Source organism: Erythrolamprus reginae, chromosome 1 (assembly GCF_031021105.1).
Source record: "Erythrolamprus reginae isolate rEryReg1 chromosome 1, rEryReg1.hap1, whole genome shotgun sequence".
Classification (NCBI taxonomy): domain Eukaryota; kingdom Metazoa; phylum Chordata; class Lepidosauria; order Squamata; family Dipsadidae; genus Erythrolamprus; species Erythrolamprus reginae.
This window is the reverse complement of record NC_091950.1, coordinates 209,272,663-209,293,073: the sequence shown is the minus strand read 5'-3', so window position 1 is coordinate 209,293,073 and position 20,411 is coordinate 209,272,663. Positions and strand designations below refer to the sequence as shown.

At 35.9% G+C, this 20,411-nt stretch overlaps 1 protein-coding gene across 3 annotated transcripts in view; it reads left to right on the top strand.

Moving 5' to 3' along the window:
- The window catches only part of PLCL1 (phospholipase C like 1 (inactive)), a 213,032-nt gene that overhangs the window by 176,745 nt on the left and 15,876 nt on the right, over positions 1-20,411 (top strand). For all 3 annotated transcript variants that reach the window (XM_070732099.1, XM_070732101.1, XM_070732100.1), the window contains exons 3-5: positions 166-369; positions 6,713-6,788; positions 12,040-12,149. In XM_070732099.1, the coding sequence (XP_070588200.1) occupies positions 166-369; positions 6,713-6,788; positions 12,040-12,149 (390 nt within the window). The remainder of the gene's footprint in view (positions 1-165; positions 370-6,712; positions 6,789-12,039; positions 12,150-20,411) is intronic.

Genomic DNA, 20,411 nt, shown 5'->3' with positions numbered 1-20,411 from the left:
CAACAATGACACCCATCTTTGCTGCTACTTACTATGGTACTGTTGTCCAATCATGCAGACACTAATAATATAATGCTGAGTCTGAGTCTCAACTATCTGTAAAAATACTGTACATGGTGATAGTAGTGAGAATAACTGACTTTCCCCCCCTCCTATTTTCATTAGAATTCCATTCTGTCTGTGAAAGAACTTTGTGGCCTCCCACCAATTACCAGTCTAAAGCAATGCATTTTGACCTTGGCTACACGGCTTGTGAACAGCGACAATGTCCCTTCGGTGGTTCTCTGCATGAAGGACAACTTCCCTTATCTAGAACCATTGGGAACGCTGACAGATCTGCAGAAGAAGGTTCTTGCTGCTTATGATCAGGTTTGAGCTTGCCTATAGTCTTTTTGGTACTTGTATTATGGAAAAACATATTTAAATTCAAAAGAAAAAAGCAGGCCATTCTATCTGCCATGCGCAGTCCATAACAAGTGTGTGTTCTATTAGACTTTCTAATAGTGTGGCAAAAAGTAAGCTTTTTGGCAGAAGAAGTCCAGTTCTCAGTCACATTTTAATAAGGGTTTTAACAACCGATCAACAAATGTTTTAAAGAGCTAGATATATTTAGCACACTAAAGAGAAGGTTAAAGAAGACTTGATAGGCATGTTCAAATATTGGAAGTGCTGTTGTGCAGAAGATATGAAAAGAGACAAGGTTAAACAAGATCAAGCCCAGTAAATGGAGATTTCAGGAAGCATATTTTCACAGAACATTTAGAGATAGTTTTTAACACCATGGGTTTCTCCTCCCCCCTCTCCCCCAATGGAATAGACTATTTTAAATGCTGATACTTTTTTCTGGAAATACTTAAGCAAAGTCTGGGTGCTTTAATTATATTTTGCACGGAATGTGAATTGGAATAATTGGCCTTGACATCAATATCCAACTTTTTTGATTCTGTGATTCAAATTGTCACTGAGATTACGATGCTAGGACAGAAATGGAACTGTCAGCAGATTTAAGAGAAAGATTGATATTAGTTCTAACAAAAAACAAATGCCCCATTGGTAAGAAGGAAAATTTTGGGATTCGGTGGGGAAGGCTAATAGAAAGCAGTGGAGAAATTGTGACAATGGAAGAGAGAGAGATATGCCTAGGAGACCCATGAATATCAATTAGCAGTTAATTATTTATTTATCTAGGACTTGATGAGAACATGACCGAAAAGAAGATACCATATTTTTCGGAGTATAAGACGCACCAGAGTATAAGACACATCTAGATTTTAGAGGAGGAAAACAAGGGAAAAAAAGTATTCTGAACCAAATGGTGTAGTAATATATTATTTAATAAAATACCAGTGTAGCAGAATACTTTTATAACCATGTATACTTTTTAAAACCATGTACATGTTTTAGAAACTTCAAACTTAAAGTCCACAAGACTTAAACTTGCCAAGTTTGAAGACCCTTGCACTCCTAATACCTAACCCAGGGGTCTTCAAACTTGACAGCTTTTACTAGTGGACTTCAACTCCCAGAATTCCTCCTCCAGTCATGCTAGCTCAGGAATGGGAGCTGAAGTTCACAAGTCTTAAACTTGCCAAGTTTGAAGACCCTTGCACCCGAACTCCTAACCCATGGGTCTCCAAACTTGACAGCTTTAGGACTAGTGGGCTTCAACTTCCAGAATTCCTCCTCCAGTCATGCTAGATGGGGTAAGTAGAAGGCAAAAACACCCCCATTTTTGTGAAAAATGGGCCATTTTTAACCTATTTTGGCAAAAATGGGATGGGCAAAGATTCTGGGAAGCCTGCAGAGAGCTCCTGGATGTTGGGGGATGGCAAAAATGCCCCCATTTTTGCGAAAAACGGGGCTTAATTTTTTCTAAACCAGTGACCTCCTGTCTGATTTATAGGTAATAGACAACACCCCAAACTTACATATCAATGTAATTAGGAAAATACTAAGGAAATACTTGTCATTTATTTATACTGTGTTTCTCTGAAAATAAGACAATATCTTATATTTTTTGAACCCTTAAATAAGCTTTTGGCCTTATTCTCATGCACTCAAAAGCCTGATTGGACTTATTATCAGGGGATGTTTTATTTTGGGAGAGACAGGGTAACTAAATATTGACACATAATAAAATGTCATGTTCTCCTCTCCCTCCACTGCCATTCCTAATAAGTCCTCTGATATTTAAATTAGGTAGGCAGAGGATTGTAAAATCAAATTTAAATAAAAGGCAAAGAAATGCATCCTTAATGCACATCTCAATATAAATGAAATGAGAAAGCATGTGATTAATATTCACCTGTCATTTAGGAGCTGACTGAAATATAGCAATTCAAAATATAAAACCCTGCAGAAATAAACCAAAATGAATCAAAACTTATTTCAGAAACTGCCAAGAGGCTATTTTAAAGCTTACTTGACAGCCAATGAAATTATAACTGCTAGGTCTTGCCTGATTTGAGTTACAGCAAGAACATCAGTTGAAAATCTGTTATTGATGGCTGCATATAAATACAATCCCATTGTGCAGTACAGTGAGAAGAATGACCTGTAATATGTTGGTAAAGTAGCAATTAAAATCTTAGCTTTCATATTTATCAGGAAAACAACACATGTTTAAAAAGGGGCGGGGGGAGAGAAACCCATTTAATTTATATTTGAAGGCAACTCTATCTACTGTAAAAAAAAATAACAATATAAAAATTAACATTCAAAATTCATACTTCCCTGAATTTTGAAAGGCAGTTTATCACCAATTTAAATATGCATGTACTGTACTCAGAATGTACAAAATCCATTTTTGTTAATGGATTTTGTTAATTTTTGTTACAGACTGTTCTTTATAAAATTGCATAAATTAGGCTGTTTTTTAAAACTTAGAAATGCATATACATGTATTGGGAAATACATTGCATACTACATGAAAATTTTAAGGACTAGCTTTTAAACAAAAACACTGAATGGTTGATTAATAGAATTTTACAAATGGCAAACATGACAAGATGAAAAAAAAACCCCACTCTATTCCTATTGGAAGTAAATGTCAAATTTTTGGATCATAGTGAATAAGAGGCAGAAGCCTCATTGTTCCTATTACAGTTATATTCTATCTTCAATCTTTTCTTGGTTCTGCACTATAGCTAGAATGAAGAGTCCACTTATTGATATGGTAGCCTTTTATAAATTCTTTGCTCCAAAACCCTATTTAGCATTGGGATGAGAAAATGATTTTAGGATGGACATCAACCACCACCCTCCCTCGCATCTCCATGCACAATGGTGCAAATTGTCCTCCACACCTCACCAGTTTGGGATTGTGATTGGGTTGCAGAGATAAGATCACCCAGCTGTTGTGGCCTAGAGGTGGAGCTCTTGCCTGACAATCAGGAGGTTGTAAGTTCAGTCCTAGGTAGAGGTACATGATAAGGGTCTCCTGCTTGGGCAGAGGATTGGACTAGATGAGCTTTGAGGTCCCTTCCAACTCTGTTCATCTGATTTGATCTGATCTGATCAGGCAGGCAGAGGACCAGGTATGCTTTCAAGCTATGGAAGTTTGCTAGGTGATTTTAGGCCACTCGCCCTATTTTACCTCAGACACCCCTTGGGATTGGTTGCTGGGTTAAAGTGAGAATAGCACTCTCACGGTTTACAGTAAACACAGCACGTACTGGGCCAAAATAAAAATAAAGAATTTTTAAAAACATATCATAACAGATCAACGAGAACTTGGATGAAATAAGGGCTTTAACCCAGTGTTTCCCAACCTTGGCAACTTGAAGATATCTGGACTTCAACTCCCAGAATTCCCTAGCCAGCATTTTCTGGCTGGGGAATTCTGGGAATTGAAGTCCAAATATCTTCAAGTTGCCAAGGTTGGGAAACACTGCTTTTACCCATAGCCACACTTCTGTTCTTTTTAAAGATATTACACTTAAAAAATACTAATTAGGAAAAGTAATATGAAATAGCTTTTGAGGCTTCTTGTTTTCCATGCTTTAAAAGTATTCCAGAAAGGTAACCAATCTTACAATCCAGAACAGGCCAGTTACCAGGTGGTTTGTTTGTTTGACCATCTTTTCATTGGTGTGTGTGTGTGTGTGTGTGTGTGTGTATTTTTTGAATGGTCCCATTTGAAGCTTCACCCCGGCACACTTCGGTCCAGCATTTTGCTACACAGGCAATATGAACCTCCAATAAATATGTATATTTGCCTGGAGGAAGAGTGAATTGTAAACAATCTATTTTTAAAATATTCCTTTAGAATATGGATTCAAAATACTTTGTTTCAAATTCAACATATTTTCTTTCCTTTTATGACCTCTACACACATGTATGTAGACATTCAACTCTAACATATTTTTTGTCTTATGCTTTGGGTTCTTTTAACACTATCTTCTTTCCTTTAGCTTTCATGTAAGGTTCTTTACATGACTCTGGATTAATTTGCATTCCAATTTCTCAGACTATACAGTCATTTCCTTTATTGTGTAGTCTGAGGCAGTGGCTGGCAGCAATTAATTTCATTCTTTTTATGGAAAGCGAAAAATTTATAGTCTCTGTGTCCCAGTAGGACAATTTTTGCTCTGTCACGTGTCCTCTAGTTTCTCCTTATATTGGTCCTTATATTGGTCAGAACTTTTTTATTAGACTTGTCCTCTAGTTTCTCCTTATATTCTCTTTATATTGGTCAGACTTTTATTAGACTTGGTTTTTAAAAAACTATTATTATTTCATTGCAATTTCCAAAATTGAATCTATTCCAATATAGTAATACAACTTGTATTTGTGAGAATATTCTCAAAGCTGTAGAACTATTTGTCATCCTAACACACAGGATTGCTATTGTGGGGAAAATTGGTGGCAAGAATATTAAGCCTACCCACCACAACTTAAACACACATAAACACACATACAGAGAGAGAGAGAGAGAGAGAGAGAGAGAGAGAAAGCAAAATAACAGAGGGGTTAAAAATCTAACCATCATAAACCCATCTTCCTCTTTATTTATTCCAAAATGGTGAGAAGATCATTTGTAGGCAAGATACTCATTTTTCATTTTCATTTTATTTATTATTTTGTTCTTTGAGATCAGTGTAGAAGATATGGGGTTATTTGGAAATGGCTGGGCAACATTTTTATTTTAAGATTTGCTTATCTAACAGAGGGATTGGACTAGAAGACTGCCAAGACTTCTAACTCTATTAATCTGTTATTTATTTAATATTTATTTAATTGGTTAACATATTAATGTTTAAGCCAGAATATAGATTCTTAACTAATTTATATATTTTGCCTCTACTTCTGTTGCATATATATTGCATATTGTAGCCATTATTTTTAAATTAACATAGTGTTTCGATTCAGCTTTGGAAAAATATTGTTTTAAAGGACAGCATGTACATTTAAAAGTAGAAATAATGTATTATAGCAGGGAAGTGATGGTTATACTCTGCCGTGAAAGTTCCTGAATGATAGTATCATCTATTTTAAATTAAATAAATTCATGCATGAATAATTAAAAAACAGGCTTTACAAAAGAGGGAATTTGAAATGCTCTATATCATCTTTTCCTCTCACAGATATAGGGGACTGTGCATAAATGGCACATCATCCTGAAATAAAGACAAATGTGTTGACATGATACATTTCTCTCTTTATTGCATCATTTATTGTGTATAACATTGGACTGTGTTATAAACACATTCAACACTGTACTGTACCAGAGCTATGTGAAAATACAGGCACGAAGCCTGGGCTCAATGGCCCCTGAAAACCCCTTTTTATAGCTCCCCAAACTCTCCAAAATTATGCTTTCAGGGGCTCAATGCCAAGAAATAAATGCTATTTCCCGTTGTTTTTCAGCTGTCCTGTATATGCACAAAATAGCAGGAGTTGCAATTTTTTCCCATGGAAGCTGCAATTATGTTGTAAAAATACTGCATTTTCTTACTACTCAAATGTATACTTTTTTAAAATATCGTAACACAAATGCCTTTTAAAAACTTCCAGGGAGCATGCACTGTTTTTGTGCTTGTTAGAATGCGCCATGGAATGTGATTGAGCAAGAATCTCGGTGCCTATTAATGCTTCCACCAGGATACTGCTATCTCTCTTGATTTTTGCACTTTTATTTTATCTTCCTTTTGTATGTTGTGAGCAGTGCTTAATAAGCATTTCCCCCCTAAATATTATGAAGTTCAATGAATTTGGATGAAACAAATCCGAAAGTATTACATTTATCCTCATGTGAATGATTGTTACTGAATAGGACTGGTCTCTTTCTTTGCTGGAGATGCACAGCATGCCCCAAATTTGCTCTGAAAGATTATTTAATATGGAGAATATTAATATGGGGACCATATTTAGAGCTCCTCATGTTTGGAAGATTCCATTCCCCATGTAGTTTTATGTACAACTTGTTTAGTATTGTGCAGAAACTAAATAGCTTTGTAATTATCTCCAGCCTATTGCTATTACTTGTTGCATTTCCTCCTAATTGTCAGGATAATTTCTACTTGACATAAACAAAGGTTCATTGTCTTTCCCTCATCAGCACCCTTTGCATTGGTTATTATGGAATGGCAAACATTTTACAGAAATGGAAAAAAACCCCCAATCTTTTTGACATGTTGTGTTATATTGAACATCAAATAGTTGTAATACAGATGATCAAACTGACATTTCCTCATTTTATTTCCTCTAACAGATGATTCAAGAGAGCAAATTACTTGTAGAAACAGCAGATACTGTTTACGACAAAATCATTCAGTGTCAGAAAGCAGGTAACATACTTTGAGTAATGTACATTATAATATGGTTTTTTCTATGTCCAACAAACTGTATGTATCATAGGAGCCTAAACATTTCATAATAAATTTGCACTACTCTAGGGCATTACATTTTTAAAACTTGGATTTGAGAATGTATTTATTTGATTTCTACATAACAGTTTTCTTAGCACATTAAAAAAAAATCTTATAAGGACAGTCACTGAAATGGTATAGGGCGGGGTAATGGCGAACCTATAGCACACAGGTGGCATATAGAGTCGTATCTTTTTTATCTATCTATCTATCTATCTATCTATCTATCTATCTATCTATCTATCTATCTATCTATCTATCTATCTATCTATCTATCTAATTGGATTTGTATGCCGCCCCTCTCCGAGGACTCTAGTCAATCATGTAACTAGCACTAATCATTTGGAATGAGTTTCTTTAAAATTGCTTGCAGTTAATATTAATCCTTTTTTGTTGCACCAAACAAACCTACTCCATTTAACCACAATACAAGGTAAAGCTTATGCTTAGTTCTGCCCATGCAGTTGATAAAAAAAAGAACACACAGAACATCCCAATATCTTGCTGAAACATATTGTACTGTACTCATGTGTGCTACACTAAGTTGTTGTTTAAACATCCTTTTACAACTTTCTAAATAACTGTAGGTGGTGAGATTTCATTACAAGATCCCATGTAGGATATTGTGCAGTAATTAGTAGAACCAGATGGTGAAGTGTAATAATAGTGAGACATAAGTCCTACATTTTGAAGGGAATTAGGCTATAGTTTATATTCTTCACATGGTCCACCCTTAACATTCTCTTTCTGATCACACAAGCAGAAATAAAACAACTTTTACAGGTAGCGCCTATTTTTATCTGGATAAAAGTACACAGAGAGCAGTGTTCCTTCTAATTTTTGGGGTGGGTGGGCGGAAAAGTATAGTGTCTGAGCGGCAGTCCCTTCGGGACTGGGCGGCACAAAAATAATAAATAAATAAATAAGTAAATAAATAAGTAAATAAATAAAACAAACAAACAAACAAATAAAAAAACACCCTGTTTTGCCTCAGAGAATTTCAAAATAAAATACTATTTTGTGTGTCTATAACAGTGGGCTCATAATAGGGCAACTCTATCAATATCAAAATGCCACTTATATAGTTGAGCTAGTTTCAAACTAGATTTTGATTTTCTTTCTCTCTTCCTTACTCCCATTCTTTTTCTTTCTCTTTTTCTTCCTCTCTTTTTTCTATCTGTTTCTCTCTCTTCCTCTCTTCCTCTCTGTCTCCTTCCCTCTCACTCTTTCCCTCTCGGCTTCTGGGCAGGTTTGGAAAATTCTGAGTTGATGATGATTTTTAAGTGAGCGATTGCTCACTGCTCAGCTTAGAGGGAACTATGACAGAGAGATAAGTATAATAATAAAACGGATTGCATTAAGCCATGTTTTATGAATATTTTATCAAGTTCATAAAACATGCTGAACCCTGAACAATTAAAATGACAGTGGCTCTGTTCATTACTGCACACTAGGTTTGACTTCCCAGACTTGGGAATTCTGGGAATTGTAGTCCCAGCATATCTGGAAGAGGCTAGGTTGGGGACTGAAATGTTAAAGGAACCCAAATAAACTAAATTTTTGCTTAGTGCAATTTGTGGAATCATCATTTGTCATTCTTAAAAATTAGTCTCCAATGAATTAGCATTTGAAATAGTTTCATTTTTATCTGCAATGTGCTACTCAAGAAATATGTCTGCCTTTAAAAAATATTAAAAGCCCTTTCCCTTCCTAAAAGCTATGTGTATATGTGTATGCATTTTGAATAACATAACTGGGTTAGAGATTACTCTAATTAAAAAATAGCATGTGTTTAATTAAATAGATTTTCATTAATTTAAGCTTTACAAGTGTCTGTAACAAGCCTGATTACTTTGTTAGAAACATGCTTAAATGGACCTAATTACATTTTATCAACCAGATTAATATCACTGTAACGGTTTAAAAAGACCCAGGTCAGACAGTATAACCATGGTTTGAATTGATTTTAGTGAATCCAGTATTTAGCATACCCCTGCATACACTGGATAAAAGTTAATTGCTTGCACTACTGTTTGTTTTCATTTTGTTCTCAGCAATTTAGCTTTTAATTTTTTTCAGAAGGAAATAAACAAGAATAAATACTTATGTGGGAGACTGGCACATCTGCAAACGGAGACGATGACTCTTCATGAAACTTTGGGATAAACCTCATGTCTTTTGTGGAAGTCAGTGTTAGGTTAGGATAAAACAGCCAAATAAAAGTTAGGGATGTAGAAGGATCAACAGTTGAAGGGAAAAAGATTATTTGAAGCATGGTAGACATGTGCATAGCACTTCTTACAAATATCTTTAAACCAGAGATATCAGTACTGTTGCTTTAAGGTATAGTTGACAGATGCAAACCTCAAACCAGCTTTTCCCTTTCCATTTCAGAAAGCATGACCAGTCACATTAACAGAAAACAAACTATGTGGGTTGAATGGAAAGGAATATTTCCAGTTTTAAGTTGCCAACACATGGCTCTACTAATACCTTAAAAGCTCCGATGTGTTCTTTAGAATCTTCTTCTTTGCTTCAGTTGCTGGGAAACTACTGTTAAAATTAAGTCACTATTCATGAAATGAACCTTCAGTACTCTTTAAGTAGTGGTCCATAATTTTGGCTGCTGGAAAAGTTCCTCCAACTGATGTTGATGATGTTCATCCATCATCCAACTGAAATTTGTCACTGAATGCATGTTGTTTATAATGATAACTCTATTGACTGTACTGTGCATTGCTGGTCCAAAAAATGCAACCCCCCCCCAAAAAAGCAGTTTCATGTGATTAAGAAAAAAGAAAATAACCTGTGATATTAATGTTACATTTCTTTTTTCCTCCTCCTCTACATCACATACAAGTTAACAGGTATATACCCTTACATCAACAATCATCAGTCTGCCCCTCTTTTTTTTCTAGCACTCCCCTCCCCCTCTCTCTATCTCCTCCTCCTTCCTTCTTACTCCTTCACTCCCCCTCTACCATTCTCTAGTCCTGCTCTTACTCCCCCTTCTACTTCCTCTTCTACCCTCTTTACCTTTCCCAGAGTGTTTTTTATTCTAACTCACCTCATAATTAGCAGGCTGATGGTTTTTCACAAATTTTAAACTATCGCTCTTCCAAAATTTCTTGTTATTATAACATTTACATATCAGAAAAACTCTTTATTCTAGGTCAGTGGTGGCAAACCTTTTTTTCCCTCGAGTGCCGAAAGAGTATGTGCAGGTGCTATCACGTATGCACGAGTGCCCAGACCCATAATTTAATGTCTGGGGAGGGATATAAACAGCTTCCCCCACCTCCCCGGAGGCCCTCTGGAGGCCGGAAATGGCCTGTTTCCCAATTTCTGCTGGGCCTAGTAGACTCATGTTTCACCTTCCCCAGGCTCCAAAGACTTCCCTAGAGCTGGGGGAGGTTAAATCATCCCCCCCACCCCCCAGAGGCTCTCTGGAAGCCAAAAACGCCTTTCCAGAGTCTCTATGCGAGCCCAAAACCAGCTGGCTGCACACACATGCACATTAGAGCTGAGCTAGAGCAACGGCTCGCATGCCAGCAGATATGGCTCCACATGTCCCCTGTGGCACCCTTGTCATAGGTTTGCCATCACTGTTCTAGGTATATGTCGCCGAAAAAAACTATCTCCAAAAAGAGAGCTTAATGTTGTCTTCTGAGTTCTCCATCAATCTAGATTTTAACTCCAACTTTTAACCGCTGTTAGCTTAACTTTCCAAAATAATTATTATTTCTTGTTCCTCTTAATTTTAGGCCTATTGCTTCTTCCTCTTTCTTAATCTCTTTTCTCAATGTTTGTTTTTCTTGTCACCTATTTTATCATAACTAAGTGCCTCTAAAATACATTTTGACTTATAATTTATCATGTGTTAAAAATTAATTATTTAGAATTTCACATAGTAAATTTTCAAAATCTCCTTTAAACAAATGTCTTGTATAAAAATTTATGTTACATTTCATATAACTAAGTCCAATTAAGGATATTCAACATATCACTCAAAGGGAAATTACTGTCCAGCTTGACATTTCACAGAAAAGTATGGGTCGCAAAATGATGTGTTAGAAAGTTAATAACAAGATGTGTTCTTTGCATGCCAACTGTAGAGATTAAAGTTTCAAAAATTGAAATTTGCCAGCAATTACTGTCATGCTGTGATAAGGAAGATGAAGAATTGCTTCAAAGTATTGTGACAGCCATAAAACACAGGCTCATAATTATGACCCAGAAATGAAGCTTCAGCCCATGGAATATAATCATAAAGCTTTATCTGGATGTGAAAGTGGGGAAATTAAAACCCAAGAAAATTCATGGTCATAGTTTTTGGGGGATGCAGATGTAAGGATTTTCTTGAACTGAGTACCGCTTACCAACTCAGTGCTGTACTGCAACACACAAAACTTTGGTACAATTGAAAAGAACTCAGATTTGGAAGTTTAAGGAGGAAAATCTCTTGCAATATGATAATGCTAGGTCTCACACTTTAACAAATCACCCCAAAGGCCGTTTCAGTCACCAAGTGGATGTCATTGTGTTTTCCCATTCACCAAATACCTCGGACTTGGTGTTATACAACTTCTATATTTCCCAAAATTGAAGGAATACCTGTGTAAACATCAGCTGGATTCAAATGAAGAGGTGGAAAAGACAATGAAGCCCTAGTTGAACAAAATTATTTTATTAGTTTTAAGAACATTGTCCATTGTTGGCAGAATCAAGTAGAGAATGGTGATGATTATGTGGACAAGTACTGTAAATATTGGCAACAAGAAAGCTCATTCCAAGGATTATTTTCTTGTTTCATTTAATCAAGTATTCCCATTTAAACTAAAGTTATGAAGCTGGAGCCATTACTTTTTATTCAATCTTTGTAGGTTGTTTACCTACTTACCAGGTTGTAGGACCTCAAGTATTGTTGCAAATAAATGGTGCTAGGTTTTTTTGGTATTTTGGAGCATAGTGGTTATAAATTAATTATTGATTTATTAAAACATGATTTCAGGCAGGGAAACTATTGATCATCAAGGTATCAGATTTTGCCTGCACCAAATTGATTACCTATTGTCTGCAAAACGTCTGAATCATAATAAAGTTACAACTTTTAAAAAATTTACTTTCCTTCAATAACTGCCTGTAATTATTGTCCCCCATATTTTGTTAGGAATGGAGCTCCATGAAGAACTACACAACCTAGGAACAAAGGAAGGTTTGAAAGGAAGAAAACTCAGCAAAGCAATCGAAAGTTTTGCGTGGAATATCACTGTGCTGAAGGTAAAGTGTAAACTGAACTGTTTTCCTTCTGTAAAAAGTTTGTTTTGGCTATGTGAGATACTGACACATTATTTTTTTCCCCTCTTCCTGCAAACAAGTCAGGAGTATTGAGCAGATAACAAGAACATGTTTACAGATAATAGCCTACTAAAGTCAAATAAAAATTTATTGGCTTGGGTATAGTACAGTTCAAACAAGAATCAGTTGTTATGCTTCTATGGATACCAAGGAGGAGGCCTCTGGTTTTTTTGCGCAACAAAATTACTTGAGAGACTCTCTTCTACTCTGAGGTGCTAGGAAAGGATCTTTGTTGTGAAGACATCCACAGTGCTTTCATGCCACACTAGCAATCTATCTATGGCTCACACAAGCAGATAAAAACTTTTGTAATTGTTGAAAGCAGTTTATTTGAGGAATGTGTTATTCAGTGTGTTTCTCTTCTGCTTTGCTTTTCCATTTCTGTTAGAGTGAGCATTGTTCTTTGGTGTTCTATTCAGAAAAGAAAGCTTGATTGGGACTATTAGAACATGTAACTTCATGACATAACCTGCTAAAGATTTGCTCTTAAAAAATAACGGAGAACCCACCTCTTTGAAGCCATTTATTTTGGCTCCCCCATTTGGTGCATAACCAATAGGGAACCACAGGAAAAATATTATTTCAACCCATGCAATCTTCAGATGTAACAGTTTTATCACAGCTCTGAATGCAGATGGATTCACCAAATCTAAAATATTGTGTGTGAGAAAAAGAAACTTTATTGCCAAGGCAACTGCATTCTGCCCTCACTCCACTATCAGTAGAAAAAGGAATATGTTCCTGTCATCATTGGTATGTTTCTGAACTCCCCTCCAGGGAGGGGAGGAGCACTTTCAGATAAGACAAACTTGGTTCTTACTATTATTAATTACTTTGCTGAGTGTGGACAAAATTACTTGATTGGATTGTGAGTTATTATTTCACAAGTCTGTAACTCATTACAGGTCAAAAGTATACAGTTTTTAAAATTTAACCAGTTTTGTGGTTTTTACTCTCTATTAGAATTGGAAATTTTTTTTGCTGTTGTAGATGATTTTTGTGCTCTGTCTAGCATTCATTAGAGACAATGGAGCCCCAAATTGCAATATATTTTTTTCTAATATCCAAGCAAGAGTCAGATTTTTTGAGGAGAGCACATTTCTGGTTTTGATCATACAGTATACAGACTCTCTCCTTTAAATATCCAGTTACCTCAGTGGAGTGATACGCTTTCTGAGCAGGAAAAAAAAAATCAAATTTGTTTCAGAGTAACTATGCATACAATTGCACCATAATTAGTTATTGTTTTCCCCATTCATCTTCTGGATTCAAAACAGTTTCTAGGGAGAAAAAGATTAGGAAATGACTTTCCTTGGGAATGCAACAGCCAGTATGAATGCTTCCAGATGGGGAATTGTTTTCAAAGAACAATTTGCTCATCTTGGTAGCTTCTGGGGAGCCCTTTACTGGGAAAGGAGGGATAAATGCATGCATGTTCTGTATCTCTTAATACCATACAACGTTTTCCCTTGTTATTTCTGCAAACACAATTGTATCTGTCAGGGCACTTTTCCATCATTTTCCTATTCACACTTTTCACACTTGGGTACCTCTATCTCCATAGTTTTCCTATTCATAAATACTTTTCAACATCCACATTCTCCATAATCTCATACCTGAAAAAAAGGACTTATTTTTTTGGAGATAGATCTCAAATATGAAGATGAATAGAATAGAAGAATAGAATAGAATTTTTATTGGCCAAGTGTGATTGGACACACAAGGAATTTGTCTTGGTGCATATGCTCTCAACGTACATAAAATAAAATATACATTTGTCAAGAATCATGTGATACAACACTTAATGATTGTCATAGGGGTCAAATAAGCAATGAAGAAGCAATATTAATAAAAATCTTAGGATAACAGTGAAGAAATCTTAGAAAACAGTGAAGTTGATTTTGAGGTGATGAAGGTGCTAGTGAGTGGGAGGGTGCTGTGTGAGCTGGGAGACACTGGACAGAGGTTTCCTGTGACCAGAATAAATATTTAGAGATGATTCATGAACCTACTCACTCTAAGTAGAATGACATGTTTAGTAGAATATTTCAATAGTATGTTAAAAGAATTGAGCCAATTTGAAACATTCCTTAAAAAAATAATAACAGTGACAAAGTAACATTTTATTTCCAGAAATGTGTAATAAAATGCTAGGCTTACAGGGGATCCAAGAAGAAGAAGTGTACAGGTTATCTTGCAAAAATGCCACCAAAATAGAAAGGCTGCCTGTAGCCAGCCTGAACAAGATCTCTCCATGACAAAGGCAACAAGGAAGCAAGTTAAATCTCTTCTCAGTGAAGGCAAGAAAGATTGTGCTAGGCAGAAAGAGGAAAGCAAAAAAAAAAAGACAAGAAAAAAAAATCTCTACACCACTAAGAAAAAGAAGAAATAGAAAAGGCAAGATGTTGTCTCAATAGTTTGAAATTCCTAGATTATATCCTTTTAGACACGATAGATAGATTGAAAGAATATTACATATCAGCTCAGTAATAAAACATGAAAAATGTTAATGAAAAATGCTTCCACCTGAGTCATCAAAGTAAAATGCTCTTTTGCAATTGTGTTTTGCATGTAGCTGCTTTATTCAGTGCCATTATTATTATTATTATTATTATTATTATTATTATTATTAATTAGATTTGTATGCCGCCCCTCTTCGGAGACTCGAAGTGGCTCACAACAATAAAAAAGTTCAAATCCAATAGTAAAAGCAGTTTAAAACCCTTAATATAAAAAGCAATCATGCATCTCATAGAAACCATACATAAAACAAAAAAGGTCCAGGGGAATCAATTTCCCCATGCCTGATGACAGATATATTTTATACTTTATACTTCATGGCCTGCCTTGCTATTCATTTTCAAATTGCTAGGTATTTTTGAGTCAGTGTATAAAACGTCAGTACAGGTGGTCCTTGAGTTACAACCGCAATTGAGCCCAGAATTTATGTTGCTAAGTAAGAACTGTGTTAAGTGAGCTTTGTCCCATTTTATGGGTTTTCTTGGCACATTTATTAAGTGAATCACTTAAGTTTATTTATTTATTTATTTACTTACTTACTTACTTACCTACCTACCTACCTACCTACCTACCTACCTACCTACCTATTTATTTATTTATTTATTTATTTATTTATTTATTTATTGGATTTCTATGCCGTTGTTAAGTTAGTTAACATGGTTAAGTGAATTTGGTTTTCCCATTGACTTTGCTTGTCAGAAGGTCGCAAAAGGGGACAACATAACCTCAAGACAGTGCAACCATCATAAATATGAGCCAATTGTCAAGCCTCTGAATGTAAATCATGTGACCACGAGGATGCTGCGTCAGTCATAAGTGAACAATGATAATCAATGATATCTTTCAGTGCCATTGTAGCTTTGAACTAGATGAATGGTTGTAATTCGAGGACTATCTGTGTTATAGCCCTGAAGCTAATGGAATAGTCCTAATATGGCAGATGGGTCATGACTTGCGTTTGTCTTCTCATTCAAATTTAAATCAAGTTTAGTAAAGTATTCATTAATCTTGACCACTTTTCAGAAATAATAAATGTCAGAACCACTGAGCACAGGGAATTATTGACACAGCAAATAACAAACTGCTTATTCATTGTAATAAACATATTTTCTTTAAAAGATGGTGGAAGTCTATTTCTAGCCAGACCTGCATGACAGTGACAGTCTATTACTGTCCCTTTGAACAAGGTTGTGATTTCCAAGATGACAGGTGAATTTTAGAATTGTAAGACAAAAAACTTGAAAGGGGAACAGACTTGCCTGAAGTTTGTTTTATCCTGTCATAAGGCAAAATTCAAATCTCTTCTGCAAATATTCAAGATCAGGCCAAGCTAAGAATAATCCTTCTCCTGGTGACCCAATTAAAAATTATGGAATAGATCCTTCCTTTTCTTACTATAAACAGGGCCAATTAAAAAAAAAACCTTTTAGTTTTAAATTAATGGAGAGATAGAGTAGGCTTCTTCATCTCAGAGACCTCAAATATAGGAGAGGAAATACATTTTCCCCTTATGGAGGAGAAGAATATCAATTTTCATATATTTTCAGATATTTATCTAGATAGATTTTCTCTAAAGGAAAAAAAAAGTTAATTGTGCTTGGATGCCAACAGCAACCAGTACCAAAAGTTGAAGTTGCAGTTCCCCATTTGCCCTGACTTTGCAAAAATCCAGTACATATTAATGGGGGGTCGTTGTTTTTTGGGAATCAGAACAAGATTGGGGTATGTTCAATATTCTAATAACCTGGACCTTTAGTGAATCACAATAATTCATGAGATAATTTTTGCTGAACACATGAAAAAAAGTACCTTGGTTTTCAACTGCCTAATATTAAAATTAGCAAGTCAGTTACTATCACTGTATAAAGTAGTACACTGTGTTTCATTGTAAGTGTAAGTATAGCCTAACAGAATATTCCCTTAGATTTACAAACTTAATATTGATTTTCCATGTTATTTATAATAAAGAAGGCTGGCTGAGATAAAGTATCTACCTTGGGGAGATAAAGTAAAACCTATTTGAGTTCTTCACTTTAGAAAGAAAAAAACCTGAAACACTCAGACAATCATTGAGATCATTTATTTTATACTTAACACAAGCCTGTAGCACAGTTTTTCTTGTCAGAATGAAAGGTCACACCTGATAATGACATTTGAATTATTTATCATAAACAGGGACAACCTAACCAAAAGTTGACTGCATATGTACAAAAAAAGGGATTGATTGCTCCACTGCAAATAAACTGCAACTGTTTACAGAAATATTGCTTCCATTTGGATAGCTGGGATTAGTCCAAGAGTAATAAACTGTTTAATAACTGGTTTAAAAGGTAAACCGATGTAATCTTATTGTATTATAAAGGAATGATCAGAATTCAGCAACTTTGTCCGCATTGGATGGAGTTGGAAAGACTGTCAAGTATCCATTACCCATCCCATGATCCAAAGCTATATCCTATCACTTTTTGGTGGCTTCCAGAGCAGGCTAGAGGAAACTGAGCTAAAATGTTAGTTTTATTTTGCATGTTGAAGTAGAGGCCATGATGTCTCTGCAACTCCCCAGAACGGGGCATTTTTTATGAGAGGCTAAAGAGCAAAAAATCTATTCCTATACTGGAACAGATTTTAACTATGGCCCTTGACACGTACCTTTTAAAGAGCCTCAAACATAGATAGTTAATATATTACATTAGGTGGCTTTTTGTTGACAGATTTACAAACATCTTCACGAGGGCTTCATTTTGTTTGTAGACAGCAGCAGGCTATGATTTACAAGGCTAAAAATAAGCATGTACCTGCATGGTTTTATTAATGTGCAAAACAGGGTTCTGAATGGTCTTTGAGTTGATTATTTTCTAGGTGCGGGAAATTGTGGATTATTTCCGCAAAATAATTTCAAGGTGGTATCGGTTTCCTCAAGGCGGTAGTTAATAAACCTGAATCATTCTCCCTCCCCCCCCCCCCAATGTCTCCAGGCTGCCTGTGCCCATTATTGTATTAGAAAGCAGGTGTCATTTCTGCTTCAAACAATGTCAGCCCATCAAACTTTATTGTATATCACTGACCCAGACTTCAAAAGAAACTTATGAACATAGTAGAAATTACAATACAACTTGCATAATGAAAAAGTCCTGTAGTTGTCCGTAGCCTACTTTTCTGTCAAGAAAACTGTTAGAAGCTACAAACACAGACTTTGCAATTGCTACATTTATCTTGGGATCTTTATCTGCCTAAAGAAATTGCGTATGGAATTCTATCCAAAGTAGAAATGAGCTAAGGATGTTAGGTAGATCATTGTGGATGTCTTGGTACAAAAGGACAGGATCCCATGATTCAGTGCTCCCATCCTGTTGTGGTTGGCTCTGGGCCAGCTCCTGCCCCAAGGACTGTGGGGGTGGATGTGGGTGAATCCTCCCAGTGTCAGAGGCCAGTTTTACTGCCGACTGCTTCGGACAGCGAAGCGTTGGAAGCAGGGAGTGACTGTGAAATGGGATCCTCAGAGGGGATCATGGCAGACAGCCCATTAGGGAGTAATACATCATCCTCATTATCCTCGCTGGATTCGGATGAAGAGACATTCATTGACATATGCAGATGCAGGGCAATGACTACGAAAGAGCAGCTGTGTAAATACTACAGGAGATAAGGGAGTTTCACTTGTGGTTGGGTGTGGTTCAACTAAATGGGGCTGCCGTTAAATTGGCAGCGTTTTGGCCTCAGAGTGTGGAAGTTTATCCGTTCGGTGAAAGAGGAAGTGGCTTTCGTCTCAGGATTCTCCAGTTCTCTTTGCATTGATATCAGGACTCTGAAACTAAACCATAGTCAAGGGTGTGAGTTGAAAATGTTGGAAGGAGAGTGGCTGTGAGTGACGTCTTCACAGCTGCTTGTTAATTGCTTTGTGTTTGTTTATTGTTTTTCACTGCATTCAAGTCTGTTGCATTGAAGGTGAGCCCTTTGACTACCAAAAGGGTGTTTTGCTTCTATTTTACTTTCGATAAAAACAGTGTTCTTGACTTTTCACATATGTATGTCTGACATTCTACCTTTGCACTTAATTGGGGCTCGTGCCGTGAGCCCGGCAGAACACATCCTAGCAGGGATAAAGCATTTCAGGAAAGTGGTTTCTATGGGTTTTTGCTCTTCAGCACCGCTGACGGTAAATTATTAGATTTCAGTAGCATACAGATAGCCTTTGAGTTCTGATTATAATTGAGACAACAATTTCAGTCATAAATCAATTGTAAAGCAGGTCATCCCATAACTAGACACGATTTTTTGGGAGGGAGGGTTGGTGGTGGTGAAGCACCAGAGAGCCGGGGTGGCGCAGCAGGTAAAGTGCTGTACTGCAGTCCACTGAAGCTGACTGTAGATCTGTAGGTCAGCAGTTCAAATCTCATCACCGGCTCAAGGTTGACTCAGCCTTCCATCCTCCCAAGGTGGGTAAAATGAGGACCCGGATGGTGTGGGCAATATGCTGGCTCTGTTAAAAAGTGCTATTGCTAACATGTTGTAAGCTGCCCTAAGTCTAAGGAGAAGAGCGGCAGAACAATTGATTGATTGATTGATTGATTGATTGATTGATTGAATGAATGAATAAATAAATAAAATTCTTTGTTTAAGAGTTAACATTGCTTGATCTTGTCACAGATGCATCAGCATCTCACTGGAGGACACAAATTTACATAGCTTGTTATTTATTTGGAGTTTCCAAGAACAACAAAACACAACAATATTCATAAAATCAAGCTATTCAAACCAATTAAAATTATGAATAAATGCCGCTACTGCCAATCATACTCCAAGGCATTTCTCTTTTTAATTTTTTTTTTAAAAAAATTCCACAAACTCCATCCATACATCAATATACACATACCTTGAATTAATCAATGATATACATTTACATACATTTTAAGTCAATTAATCATAAACCAGTATCCTGTTTTCCTTTTATTCAGTCTTTCTTTTCCACTCCCCGCTTTTACCTTTCTCTCCCATTCCTACTTTCTTACTCCTTCTCTTCTCTTCTTTCCCTCCCTACATCTATCTTTTCTCCCTCTTATGCTTTCTTCCACTTCTTCTCTCTCTTCTATTCTCCCTTCAATTCCTACTTCCTCTTCCTCCCTCTTTTACCTTCTCCTGAGTGTTTCTCCTCCTTATTCATATCATAATTGACATACTGATGTTTTCTTCTCCACTTTTAAGTTAACAATGCCCCCTCCTAAAATGATTATTCTTATTGTTTTATATCATTCTATGTTTATTTTGTATTTTAAATATACCAACCTAATACCATATTATGGGTATGTGTTGTTTCTTTAGTGCTACCTCTAATGAAAAAATCTAGTTTTGTCATCTGGGAAACTCACCAGTTAATTTCAGATTATTATACTAAATTAACTGCTGTAGTTTAACTTCTCAGTCATTTATTGTTTCTCCTGCTTCTTAAATTCAAGCCGTAATTCTTCTTCCTCTTTCTTGAATTCTTACTCATCCTTCATTTTTCTTAACCCCTTTTTCAACCATAACCAAATGCCCCATTAAAAAAAAATCAACATTTAATTACATAATTTGATTAAAAAAACATTAAATAATAATTCAGTTTTCACATTAAAGCCATTGAGTTATTTCATAACCTACACCTTTACTTGTATCGTTTATAATCCA